The following is a 14145-nucleotide window of genomic DNA, read 5'->3' on the forward strand; positions in this document are numbered from 1 at the left end:
TCTGCTCATTTTTTTGGGGATGTCTGCACCCCTGATAGTGACAACATTTGTGAGGTGTCTTCACCCTTTCTAATTCATTCACTTCCTGTCACATAGCCAAACAGGAAGTGAGGGTAAAACCTTACTAATATATTTTCTTGTGGACACAGATCAATCTAAATAGTTTCCCATTATGTAAATTGCACTCTAGCATTTTGCTGTGTACACCCCAAATTATTAGGGATCTTGGACTTTGGGGTCCATTTACTAAAGGCAAATCCACTCCTACAAGTGCAAAGCAAGGAAGAAAACAAAACAACTTTGCTTCTACAGGATTGGATGTTAAAACCATCAGTGCTTCCTCTCAGATTTTCAGCAACTATGCTTGTACTGCAGAGTGGCTTTGCCTTTACTAAACCCCAAACTAAATAATCATTTGGGGCAGGGATCCTCAAACTACGGCCCTCCAGCTGTTGTAGAACTACACATCCCATGAGGCCTTGTAATGCACTGACATTCACAGACATGACTAGGCATGATGGGAATTGTAGTTCCTGAACAACTGGAGGGCCGTAGTTTGAAGACCCATGATTTGGGGTGTACACAGCAGTGCTGGAGTGCAATTTGCTTAATGGGGACACTAGTTAGATTGACCGGTGTCCCCAAGAAATGACACTGGTAGGGTTTTAACCTCACTTCCTGTTCAGCTGTGTGACAGGAAGTGAAGCCAATTTTAAGAAAAGGGACACAAAGCTCAACACAAAAATAAAAAAACACAAAGCAGGGGTTCTAACACTCACTTGGCTTCCCTCAAACACCCACAATTTGAATAGGATTGCCTTGCGCTAGATTTAAGCACAGTGCTGTAAATCAGCACGTCAAGCCTGTCCACCAATAGCAAACCCCCCCCCCCCCCACAGGCCATGTTTGCAGGTTTTCCTTCATCTTGCACATGTGCTTTAAAATAGTCTGGACAGCAATTCTTGATAAGAGAAATCCCCAAAACATGTCCTGTCGGGGGTACTTGAGGGCTGAGGACCACTGCAGAATAAATAAAATACTTACCAGTTTTTGTCTTTAAAGTCAGGGAGAATAAACATGGCAAACATTTCATGATTACACACCAGGAAAGAAGCTTAGACAAAAATCACACATAATTTGTTAGGCCCAAACCTAGTTCAGCTGCAGCTGTCAACATATGTAGCATGAAAAAGTAACAAAAGACAAACTTAACAATTTTAAAGTAATTTTTATTGGTCAACAAAACAAGGAAAGCAAAAAAAGACAAACAAACAAAAATACATTTCAAAATTCTAATTAACCATAGCTTTACACATTTTTCATAAAATAAGGCCACATAGACAAATACATCAAAGTGAACATTATTTAAAAATAAACCAAAACCATTGGCAAAATAAAACAAAACCCATGCAACAAACCACATTTGTGTTTAGCAACAGCATTTCTGCCAGCCTGCCCCTTCTGAGGGCAGCTGAGGACTGATCGATCCAAGCTTTTTATAACAGTGCTAGTAATGAAGCAATTGAAATCACATGAACAAATTGCAGTCTCTAGTTTGGGTGAGCTTGTAATTGGGCACACCTGCAATTAACCCAAACCACGCTCTATGAGCATCCAATGAGTGTTTTTCACCTTTTAAAAAGAAAGGATATTTTTTTTCTAAGTGTTTGAGCATGCTCAGTTCATCACACATGTAGGAACCAAGCTGCAATGGAATGAGAGCTTTTTTTTTTTGTTTCCCCTGATCTGATGCTTTCCAGCCTGAAGGGGAGGTGTTAAAGACAGAAGTAAACACGCACATTTAATAATCTATTTGTGTGAAAAAAAAGGTTGCCAATTTTGTTTGGGAGCCACGTCGCACGACTGCGCAATTGTCAGTTAAAGCGACGCCGCGCCGAATCACAAAAACTTGCCCGGTCATTGACCAGAAATATGGTCCGGGCTCAAGTGGTTAAAAATTAACAAAACACAAAAGTGAGCCCAATTTTTGGGGATAATGTGAAAGATGATGTTACACTGAGTAAATAGATACCTTACATGTCACGCTTTACTATTGGAAACACTCCTGCAATGGGGCCAAAATGAATTCCGTGAATATCCCCATAGGCGACCTTTTATTTTTTTTTCCAGGTTACCAGTTTATAGTTACAAAGAAAGTCTAGTGGTAAAAGTATTGCTCTCGCTCTAACGCACGCGTCAATACCTCACATGTGTGGTTTGAACGATGTTTATATATGTGGGCGGGACTTGCGTAAGTCCCGCCCACATATGTAAAAATTATTTTTACTTTTTGCTATAATAAATATCCCCAAAAATATATATTCAAAAAACTAAAAAACCCCTCAGTTTAGGCCGATACGTATTCTACATCTTTTTGGTTCCAAAAAATCGCAAATAGCGTTTAGTGTTTGGTTTTTGCAAAAGGTATAGCGTCTACAAATTTATTTTTTTTGTTGTTTTAACTAGTTATTGGGGCGATCAGCGATTTTTATCGGTACTGCGACATTATGGCGGACACATCGAACACTTTTTTGGAACCATTGGCATTTTTCTAGCGATCAGTGCTGTAAAAAATGCATTGCTTACTCAAAAAATGCCACTGGCAGGGAAGGGGTTAACACTAGGTGCGAGGGAGGGGTTAAATATGTTCCCTGGGTGTGTTCTAACTGTAGGGGGGGGGGATGGGACTGACATGTGTAAATGACAGATCGCTGTTCATGAAGGGGAACTCCAGACCCCCCCAAAAAAAATAAGGTGGGTTCCCTCCAGGTGCATACCAGGCTCTTAGGCTTGGTCTGGAACATAAGGGGTTAAACCGGGGCCCAAAAAAATAGCGTGGGCCCCCCCCCCCAAGATCCAAACCAAGCCCTTATCCCAGGCACGCAGTCTGGTCAGACAGGAATGGGGGTGGGGACGAGCGAGCGCCCCCCTCCCTCCTGAGCCATACCAGACCACATGCCCTCAACATGGGGGAGTGTGTGCTGTGGGGGAGGGGGGCACTGCCCCCCCACCCCAAAGCACTCTTGCCCCCATGTCGATAGGGACAAGAGCCTCTTCCCGACAACCCTGGCCGTTGGTTGTCGGGGTATGCGGGCGGAGAGCTTATCAGAATCTGAGAGACCCCTTTAATAAAGGGGTCCCCAGATTCCGGCCCCCCACCCTATGTGAATGAGTATGGGGTACATCGTACCTCTACCCATTCACATGGGGGAAATGTAAAGTAAAAAAAAAACACCACACAGAATAAAATATTTTATTAATCTGCTCCGGAGCCCCCCCTTTCTTCTTTAGCTCTCTTAGAAGGGGGGGTTTCTTCTCTCCCGATCTTCCGCCGGGACCCTGGGCTTCGGTGATTTCTGCCGGGGGAGGGCCCCATCCCTCGGTCCTCTCCGGAGCCTTCCGCCGGATGCCCCCACCCCATTTAAGCTCTTTTTCATTAGGGAGGGGCATCCGGACTTCGGGGTCTTCTGCCGGGGGATGGCGCCTATCCCCCGGTCTTTCCGGTGCCTTCCGCCAGGGTTCCGGTCTTCCTGGTCTTCTGCCGGGGGTGCGCCAACTCCCCGGTCTTTTCTCTTCTGTCTTCTCTGCTCCCTCTTCTGCCTGGCTCCCCCGCGGAGCCAGGGCTTTCTTCCGTCTTCTTTCTTCTCTCTTCCTTCTTCTGCCTGTCTCCTCCGGGAGCCCAGGGCTTGTCTCCGCTGTCTTCTTCCTTCTCTTCCATTCGATGTTGACACGACGAGGTTCCGCGCTGACATGCCGTGTCAGCGGCGGGCATGGACTTATATAGGGTAATGCCACCATGTGACCTCAACCCATGTGACATCACATTCCCTGGGCATGATGGGAATGTGATGTCACATGGGTTGAGGTCACATGGTGGCATTGCCCTATATAAGTCCATGCCCACTGCTCAGACGGCATTCCAGCGCCGGACCTCGTCGTGTCAACATCCAATGGAAGAGAAGGGAGAAGACAGCGGAGACAAGCCCTGTGCTCCGCGGAGGAGACAGGCAGAAGAAGGAAGGGAGAATAAAGAAGACGGAAGAAAGCCCTGGCTCCGCGGGGGAGCCAGGCAGAAGAGGGAGCAGAGAAGACAGAAGAGAAAAGACCGGGGAGTTGGCGCACCCCCGGCAGAAGACCAGGAAGACCGGAACCCTGGCGGAAGGCACCGGAAAGACCGGGGGATAGGCGCCATCCCCCGGCAGAAGACCCCGAAGTCCGGATGCCCCTCCCTAATGAAAAAGAGCTTAAATGGGGTGGGGGCATCCGGCGGAAGGCTCCGGAGAGGACCGAGGGATGGCGCCCTCCCCCGGCAGCAATCACCGAAGCCCAGGGTCCCGGCGGAAGATCGGGAGAGAAGAAACCCCCCCTTGTAAGAGAGCTAAAGAAGAAAGGGGGGGCTCCGGAGCAGATTAATAAAATATTTTATTCTGTGTGGTGTTTTTTTTTTACTTTACATTTCCCCCATGTGAATGGGTAGAGGTACGATGTACCCCATACTCATTCACATAGGGTGGGGGGCCGGCATCTGGGGGCCCCCTTATTAAAGGGAGCTCACAGATTCCGATTAGCCCCGCCCGCATACCCCGACAACCAATGGCAAGGGTTGTCGGGAAGAGGCTCTTGTCCCTATCGACATGGGGGCAAGAGTGCTTTGGGGTGGGGGGCAGTGCCCCCCTCCCCCACAGCACACACTCCCCCATGTTGAGGGCATGCGGTCTGGTACGGCTCAGGAGGGGGGGGGGGCCGCTCGCTCGTCCCCTCCCCCATTCCTGTCCGGGCCAGACTGCATGCTTGGGATGAGGGCTTGGTTTGGATCTGGGGGGGACCCCCGCGCCGAATCGGCGCGGGTTTAACCCCTCACGTTCCGGACCAAGCCTAAGAGCCTAATGTAGCCCTGAAGGGGGACCCGCGCCGATTTCAAGTTTGAAATTTGGCGCCGAGTTCCCCTTCAGGGCTGAAAACAGCTCGGAGATTCCCGTGCGCCGCGTCACGCAGCGCATTCACGGGTACGCCGCTTGGTATTTACCAAGATTTTCACGGCGTACTGACAGGGCGCACGGGAATCCCTGACTTTTCTCTCTGCGCATGCCCAGTATGCAAATGAACCTCCCGAGGTTCAGGCGCACTGTGCAAGCGTACGGGGATCTGTTTTCAAAAAACACTTTCCCTTTCAATTCGGCCCGCCAAACACTTCAAAACACATGTCACTTCACTTCCCCTGCATCCCCCCACCTCCCCCCTTAATAAACTCCCGCCCAAACCCCCGCAATTTATAGTTTAATGTGCCGTGCGCCAGGTCTGTACTGGTGCACAATGCACCCTCTCCTGGGCGCACGGAGCACATTAGTAACTAGGGAAATACACTGCACTAGCAGCGTATTTCTTTAGTAAATGGCCAAACGGCTGCTACTCCTGCTTTTACTCCATGAGTCATGGAGTAAAGGCTTGGTAAATCAGGCCCAAGGCTTCTCTTCTATCTTAAAATAGTTCTAAAGTCAATTTTTTTACACTTAATACATTACCTGCATTAAAAGAATAGTAAAGGTTTTTCTTTTTTTTTTTAAGAATCATACTAACCTCAGTAGATGCAGCACAGGTCCGATGCTGCATCTGTCCCCCGGCGCCTCTCCACTGAGAACCAAGCAATCCAACACTGCCGATCACTCGGTTCTCAGGCCTCGTACACACGACAGAGTTTCTCGGCAGAATTCAGCGAGAAACTCGGTCAGAGCCGGATTCTGCCGAGAAACTCTGTCGTGTGTACACTTTTGGCCCGATGGAGCCGCCGAGGAACTCGTCGAGAAAATAGAGAACATGTTCTCTATTTTCTCGTTGTTCTATGGGAGAACTCGGCCCGCCGAGCTCCTCGGCGGCTTCAGGGCTGAACTCGCCGAGGAACTCGACGTGTTTGGCACGTCGAGTTCCTCGGCCGTGTGTACGAGGCCTCAGAGCTTCCCGAGCAGAGAGCTGTAGACTGTCAGTCACAGCTCTCTGCTGTGCTCCCCCCTCGCTCACTGGAGTGCTGGGCTGTAGGGCGGCTAGATTATGTAAAACTAAAATGCACCCAAAGATTAATGCTGACTTATTCACGTGAAATTGCACATGATAATGGATAATTTGAAATGCAGTGCCAAAATTGCCAGCACCCCATTTAACAGTCAAAAGACCGCCGGGAAAACCGAGAACCGGCTCGGCCCCTTTTCCCCTGTACACACGGCCGGTTTTCCCGACAGGAAAACTGCCAGGAGAACTTTGGTCGGGAAAACCGCCCGTGTATATGCTCCCTCGCTGTGTTTCCCATAGGAAAACTGCGGGGAAAAAACGCTGCGATTTGCGGCGAGAAAAAAGAGAAAACTGCTAAGGAGCATACACACGGCCGGTTTTCCCGACCAAAAGGAAAACACAGCAGTTTTCCCGACGGGAAAAACAATCGTGTGTACTAGGCATAAGGCTTGGTTCACACTTTTGCATGTGGCTGCGGGTGTGGGAACACTTCTGCGTGTGGCTGCGGGTGTGGGAACACTTCTGCGTGGGGCTGCGGGTGTGGGAACACTTCTGCGTGTGGCTGCGGGTGTGGGAACACTTCTGCGTGTGGCTGCGGGTGTGGGAACACTTCTGCGTGTGGCTGCGGGAACACTTCTGCTTGTGGCTGCGGGTGTGGGAACACTTCTGCGTGTGGCTGCGGGTGTGGGAACACTTCTGCGGGTGTGGGAACACTTCTGCGTGTGGCTGCGGGTGTGGGAACACTTCTGCGTGTGGCTGCGGGTGTGGGAACACTTCTGCGTGTGGCTGCGGGAACACTTCTGCTTGTGGCTGCGGGTGTGGGAACACTTCTGCGTGTGGCTGCGGGTGTGGGAACACTTCTGCGGGTGTGGGAACACTTCTGCGTGTGGCTGCGGGTGTGGGAACACTTCTGCGTGTGGCTGCGGGTGTGGGAACACTTCTGCGTGTGGCTGCGGGTGTGGGAACACTTCTGCGTGTGGCTGCACTGCTCTGTGAAAACTTGCGGGGCTGCCATTCCTTGTGAATGGCAGCCCCGCGCATGTAAAATTGCAGTGCGTGTGTGGGACCCGCAGGGAAATTGCATGGTCAAAAAGACCATGCGATTTTCCTGCAGCCGCGTTTTTCAGAAAGTGCACAATGTTTCACCTCCATGCCTGACTGTAGGCTCCATACTAGGTATTAAAGCTGTTCAGAAAGCCAATTTCTTGCCTTGGGCAGAGTTTTTATAGTGGTGAGAGTATATATTTAGTAAAAATAGTTTACCAAGGTGACAATGCTATCCAAAAACCTCCCAATGCTGCAGGAGCATTGTCACCCTTCTGTATGAACTGTGTTTTCATCCAATCTGATGCAAGTATGGCCTACTGTGGGTTGATTGAGCGCTGGTCTGACCATTTAGTAGCTGAGACTAGAACTTTCCATAACTAACCGTTGATGGAAAGCTTGGCCACTAAAGGAAGTATGGGGAAAAAAGATCTACTGGCATGATCTGTAAGTAATACAATTGGCATGGAGGCACTCCCTGATCACAGACAGAGCGAGTTTGGGGACCCACATGGATATCAAATTGGGCAGCTATAACAATTGACATGAATGGCACTGCCTGCTTTCAGATGCGCAGAACACCTGTGCATCCCACGTGGGCAAACACGGGCATTCACACATGAGTATACTTTAGTATGCCCGCGTGAACAAGGCCTTAAATATAATTTCAGATTTTGAAAGAGGAACTGTCCCTTTAAATGAGGCACTGTTTGAAATTATACAACATTTACTAAAACTGGAGATTGCAAAATCTGGTCCAGTTGTGCATGGTAGCCAATCAGCTTCTAACTTCAACTTGTTCAATTAGGCTTTGAGAAAAAGCCTGAAAGCTGATTGGTTTCTATGCAGAGCTGCACCAGATTTTGCACTTTCCAGTTTTAGTAAATAAACCCCAATGCATTGCACTGAAAATGTGGAAACTTCAATAGTAGCTCTTGGACCCAACAAGTTCACTGTATCCAATTCACTAGACTCTGAAATGTAGTATAAAGAATTAGAAGAATACAAGGAAAATGTATAAAGAATTACCTTGTCGGGGTGAGGCCGGTGATTTCTGGCTCCTGATGATGTTGCAGCTCTGATAGGTTCTGTTTTGGAATAGGGTTTCCAGCCAAATTCATCACTGTACATGCTTATTCCAATGGGATCACACAAGTAGTATGGGTTCCTGTAGCTTTTAGAGGTCTTAGGGCTATGAAACAATAACACAATGAACATAAAAAGATATACTAGACCTTCAAAATGGGTAACAAAAGCTGCCAGGTACACCATGTGAATAGATGTGATGCAGATCTGTGTAAGATGATCATTCTGATGACATGTCTATTAAAAGACGAACTAAAGCTTTTGTAAACCCACTGACAGGTAAACCTACAGCAGTACGCTAATTACTTGGGTAGTAATGATTGGCCTCTTCAGCATTTCTAATTTACTCAGCATCCATTGTGAAGTACACATTGGTTGAACACCCTATAAAGCAGTGGTTCTCAACGTTTCTAGTGGCGTGACCCCTTGATAAAATGTCTCAAGTTGTGGGGACCCCTACCAGTAAAATTTTCTTAGCGTGGGTCAGTGCCGGCCCAAGACATTGTGCTGCCTGGTACCAAGAATGAAATGCTGCCCCCCCCCCCCAAAAAAAAAATTACTCCCACCAAAATGCCCCCACATCCATTATTTTATATCATGATAACTAAAGTGGACCTATCATGGCTCTATACATGTATATAGAAGTATAAAAAGGACCTGTTATGGCTCTATTCATGCAATTAACCCCACAGTGGAGCGGAGAGCGGAACGGGAGGAGCGGTGGGGCGGCAATTAGCCCCACAGTGGAGTGGAGAGTGGAGCTGGCGGAATGGGATGGCGTGCAGGCAGGAAATTTGCTGCCCCCCTGAAAGTGCTGCCTGGTACAATGGTACCATCGGGTCCCATGGTAGGGCCGGCCCTGGCGTGGGTTGTCGGCACCCAAGGCAAGTAATTTGCACCCCTAACCCACGGACATTTAGCGCTCTCCGAGTCCCATACCAAGACGTTTTGGACAATTTTATGCTTCGAACAGCTGTTAACAGGTGCTGATAACCATTCTAGTTTAGGAGGGATAAAAAGTCATCTTCCGTACACCTGCTGATGTGACCTCACATATGCGATGTGCACCATCAAAGCTCTTAAATTTCAGGGCTCGACAAATGCGCCATCTGGCGGTGGCCGTTGGTATTACAAGTTAAGCATTACAAGTTAAACAATTCTAATGTCATTTTTCACTATTTTTCACTGCCATCTTCTTCCCTCTAATTAGAACCCCCAAACATTATATATATTTTTTATCCTAACACTCTAGATAAAAAAATGGCGATCGTTGCAATACTTTCTGTCACGCCGTATTTGCGCAGCGGTCTTACTAGCGCACTTTTTTGGGAAAAAATTACACTTTTTTTAATTAAAAAATAAGACAACAGTAAAGTTATCCCCATTTTTTGTAATATTGTGAAAGATAATGTTATGCCGAGTAAATTCATACCCAACATGTCACGCTTCAAAATTGCGTCCGCTCGCGGAATGCCGACAAACTTTTACCCTTTAAAATCTTCATAGGCGACGTTTAAAAAAATCTACAGGTTGCATGTTTTGAGTTACAGAGAAGGACTAGGGCTAGAATTATTGCTCTCGCTCTACCAATCGCGGCGATACCTCACATGTGTGGTTTGAACACCGTTTACATATGTGGGCGCTGCTCACGTATGTGTTCGCTTCTGCGCGCAAGCTCGTCGGGACGGGGTGCGTTTTCTGGCTCCTAACTTTTTTAGTTGGCTCCTAGATTCCAAGCAAATTTGTCAAACCCTGTCTTAAATGCAGTACCGGACAGGTTCAGCTAGTAACCAGGGCAAGGGAGAGGAACTGCACCCCCTCCCCACTGCTAATGCATGCCGTAGAATTGGTTTACTTTCCAGCGTCCATTCTCTGTCCCCCTTGCTCCGCTGTGCCCAGGGCAGCTTCCCCCCTGCCCACCCCTTGTCCCAGCCCTGCTTAACAGATATCCCCAGCCTAAAACTTTAGGAGGAGGACCATAGGAATGAAAAAAAAATATATATATATATATATATATATATGTGTGCGATTTTGCCAAATAATTTTTTTTTGTTGATCATCTGTACATGTTCGGGGACCTAAGGAGAAGTAATTGGGACTTACCGTACAGCAGTAGTTGAAGGGAAGACTTTTTGTGGGTAGTCCCGATTCATTGATGTTTCATATGGATCCCATAGGTTCCCTCCTATATAAACAAGAAATAATGTTCTCTGTGACAAAAATCGAATTCTTTAAAAAGGTGGCCACACACGTGACAATCTGTAAATATGAAAGACATTTTCCAATCAAAGAACTATGTAGGACCTATTTGAGTCAAAAAGTGAGGGGTCTGTTTTTAATGCTTGAAATCAGCTCAGAAGTCCAATGACTTGCAATTAAGCGAAATGCTTTATCTGGTATCTTTGCTAAGAGTTCTGCAGCCAAATGTGAAAACAAAGTATGGAGTTCAATTTTTTTTGGATATAAACTAGGACCACCTAGCTGGCCATTGTCTTAGATGCAAATATACTGTATGTTTACTGATGCCCCGTACACACGATCGGATTTCCCGTCGGAATGAACGCCGAAGGGTTTTTCAGACGGAATTCCGCTCAAGCTGTCTTGCATACACACGGACACACCAAAATTCCAACCGCCGAAAACGCGGTGACGTACAACACTACGACGAGCGTAGAATAATGAAGTTCAATGCTTCCGAGCATGCGTCAAATTGTTTCCGAGCATGCGTGTTTTTTCTCTGTCGGAATTCTTTACAGACGAACAGAATTTCAGATAGAAACTCTCTGAATCAATTTTACTGCCTAATCTTACAAAGCACAACAGAGCATTACAAGAAAAATATCCCACTAAATCATGTCCATCGTAAAGCTGGGCCTTCTTGCCCATCCACATTGTCAGTGTTGAGCTGCAGTGAGGCTCGGAAGGGGGAGGTGTGATGCTTCCTTTATTCATCTTTATTTGAAGTGCTGCGATAAATTGCAGCATGTGATTTTCTATGTGCCCTAGCTGTGACTTGCATTCTTCCAGTGCGAAAAAGCGCCAGTTATTTTACTATGTGCAAACGAGCCCTTCCTCATACCCGAGCCATGCACGCAGAAGAAGAAAATGCTCAGAAGAGTTCAAATGGACAGTTCTGCATGTGTAGCTGTCAAAAAGCAAAGTGTTGGGAGTTATGTTATGTGCAATATATTTATTACCACTAGGAGGTGTATGCTCAAAAGAATTGGTAATACATAGAATACAGCAGTGTTTCTTACCCCTTTTTTCTGTAAAGGCACCCTTAAAAAGCATTAGTAAACCAGCAGAAAAAAAAATAGCAATCGTAACTAGTAAAGTTTCAAAAGTAGAGTTTAATTTCACTTAAAAATGATGCACAATCTCGATGCAACCCCCCCCCCCCCCTTCAAATACATACCTGAGCCTGATCTTTTTTTTGTTTCAATATTTTTTATTAGTGATCTTGATCTAGCAATGTACATAAGAGTGCCGTAGAAGGATCAGGGCTGCTCTGTGCAAAATCATTGCACAGAGCAGGTAAGTATAACATGTTTGTTATTTTCATTTTAAAAAATTAAGCTTTACAAATCATTTTAACCACATCCCGCCCATCGTATAGTAAAATGACAGCAGGCGGGATCCCCTCTCGTTCTGGGACGATGCCATATGACGATACCCATGTGATCGTCTGTGTCCGATCACAGCCAATCACATGTAAACATGTGGTACACCAGTGTGAGGAGAGGAGAGCCAATCAACAGCATCTCCTCGCAGGGGAGACCTGTACAGGTAATCAGTGCAGCCCCAGCAGTGATGCCAGTCAGTGACTATTTGTGATACAAATCTGTTCCACTAAAGTGTTGCCTTTCAGTGCCCATCAGTGCCATCCAGTGCCACCTATCAGTGCGGCATATAAATGCCTCCTCATCAGTGGCACCTCATCAGTGCCCATACTGTTGAAAAAGAGAGGGTGGGGGCGCTATAATCAATAATAAGTAGAAAAGGTGAATACAAATAAATTTATTATATATATATATCCCCCTACCAAATTTAAATCACAAAAACAGTGTACGTGCTGTGCAATTAGATGATGTAACAATAGCCAAATTACACCAACAATACGACAAATTCAAATGCATGAACAAAGTCCTAAAACAAAAGTTCATTGGTGCAATTCATTATTGTAGTAAATACTACTAAAAAAATAACTAAATAAAGTCCTTGAATAAAGTGCTCTGTGCATAGACAGTGGCCTTCAGATTCACTGTAGATAACTCCACCTTCACCGACTGTGTGAAATCACCCAAAAGTGCTCAAGTATGGATGGCACTTTACCAAATGTTGTTGACCCTTTTAACCAAAAAAGAGGTCAATCAGAGCTCAAACCGCAAATGTTAGCTGCATATGGGACTCAGACTCCTTGGCCCAGATTCACAAAAGAGATACGACGGTGTATCTCGAGATACGCGGCGTAAGTGTAGATGTGCGCCGTCGTATCGATGCGCGGTACCCACAGAAGCACATACACGTGAACTTAGGCTTCACCCGTCCAACGCAACTGTCCTCTGCCGGCGAAACTTAGGCGCATATTTAGGCTAGGCGTATTCTTCGTTCCCATTGATTAGCTATTCAATTATGCAAATGAGGGCGAAATGCCGATTCACATGCGTACGATTGTCCGTCGTAGGCTACGCGCGGTGCGTGTAAGCTGCTAGCCCGATCTAAAGTTACCCTTCATAAAAGCAGGGGTAACTTTGCAACGGACTTGCACAGGTCAGCTGGAGAGCAGCAACAGCAGCAGCGTGACAGAGGAGCTGAGCAACAACACTTGCAGGACAACACATCTGTGTGCCAACATGTCAGGGGCAGCCGTGGTCATACTACTACGGCGTCTACGCACACGCAGGAGGAGGAGGAGGGCACAGGAGAGGGTACCCCGAGATCGCATGGACCTCTTTGGCATGGTGGAATCGGAGGTGTTTCGCTTGTTGAGATTTGACACTGAAGCCATCATGGAAATAGTACGATCCCTGCAGGATGACCTCACCAACCCAACACATCGATCTCAAGCAGTGCCGCCACTGCTGAAGGTCATGGCAACCCTGCATTTTTTTGCCAGTGGATCATTTCAAAGAACCAGTGGAAATTTGGCTGGGATGTCCCAATCCACAATGAGTAGGTGCGTGCACCAAGTTGTACCCGCTATCCTGAGACGGATGTCCCACCACATTGTGAGACCCACCCAGGAGGTCCAGCAGGCAAAGGCAAGAACCGATTTCTATAAAATAGCCAGATTTCCACGCACTGTGGGGGCCATTGATTGTTCTCATGTGGCACTCCAGCCCCCCCGTGACGCTGAACATATGTACCGGAACAGGAAGAATTGGCATTCAATTAATGTACAAGTAATAACCGATGCTCAAGGCCTCATATGGCACGTCTGTGCTAAACACCCCGGGGCCACCCATGACAGCTTTATCTACCGGCAAAGCGACATCCCAAGACAATTTGAAGAGAACGTGTATGGGGACAGCTGGCTGGTTGGTGAGTGACATGGGTGTCAGGCATTACTGTCCCCCCCCCATGATGCAGACATCACGAGGGGCACATGCATGACTAACCTCCTCCTGTCTTTTCCCTTCCAGGTGACTCTGGATATGCCCTGGGACCCCACCTGATGACCCCATTCCGGAACCCACAAACACCAGGAGAAAGAAGCTACAATGAGGCTCATATACGTACCCGGGGAGTGGTGGAGCGCACGTTTGGCCTCCTGAAGTCACGGTTCCGATGCCTAGATAGGTCTGGGGGTACACTGTTGTATGCCCCAGACTTTGTGTGCCAGATTATCGGTGCATGTTGCATTTTGCACAATTTCGCAATGAGAAGGGGCCTGCAGATTGAAGTCCGTCATGACCTGACCCCCGAACCAGACATTCCACCCCCACCCGAGGGTCCCCCGTCTGCTGAGGGAAGAGCAGTCAGGAGATGCCTCGTGGTAGGCTTATTTTCACG

General features: G+C 47.3%; 1 protein-coding gene across 1 annotated transcript in view; it reads right to left on the reverse strand.

The window, feature by feature from the left end:
* The window catches only part of TEX26 (testis expressed 26), a 77008-nt gene that overhangs the window by 22828 nt on the left and 40035 nt on the right, over positions 1-14145 (reverse strand). The window contains exons 3-4 of the mRNA XM_040340458.1: positions 10237-10318; positions 8077-8239 (exon numbers count right to left, since the gene is read on the reverse strand). Of these exons, the coding sequence (XP_040196392.1) occupies positions 8077-8239; positions 10237-10318 (245 nt within the window). The remainder of the gene's footprint in view (positions 1-8076; positions 8240-10236; positions 10319-14145) is intronic.

Source organism: Rana temporaria, chromosome 2 (genome assembly GCF_905171775.1).
Source record: "Rana temporaria chromosome 2, aRanTem1.1, whole genome shotgun sequence".
NCBI classification, from domain to species: Eukaryota; Metazoa; Chordata; class Amphibia; order Anura; family Ranidae; genus Rana; species Rana temporaria.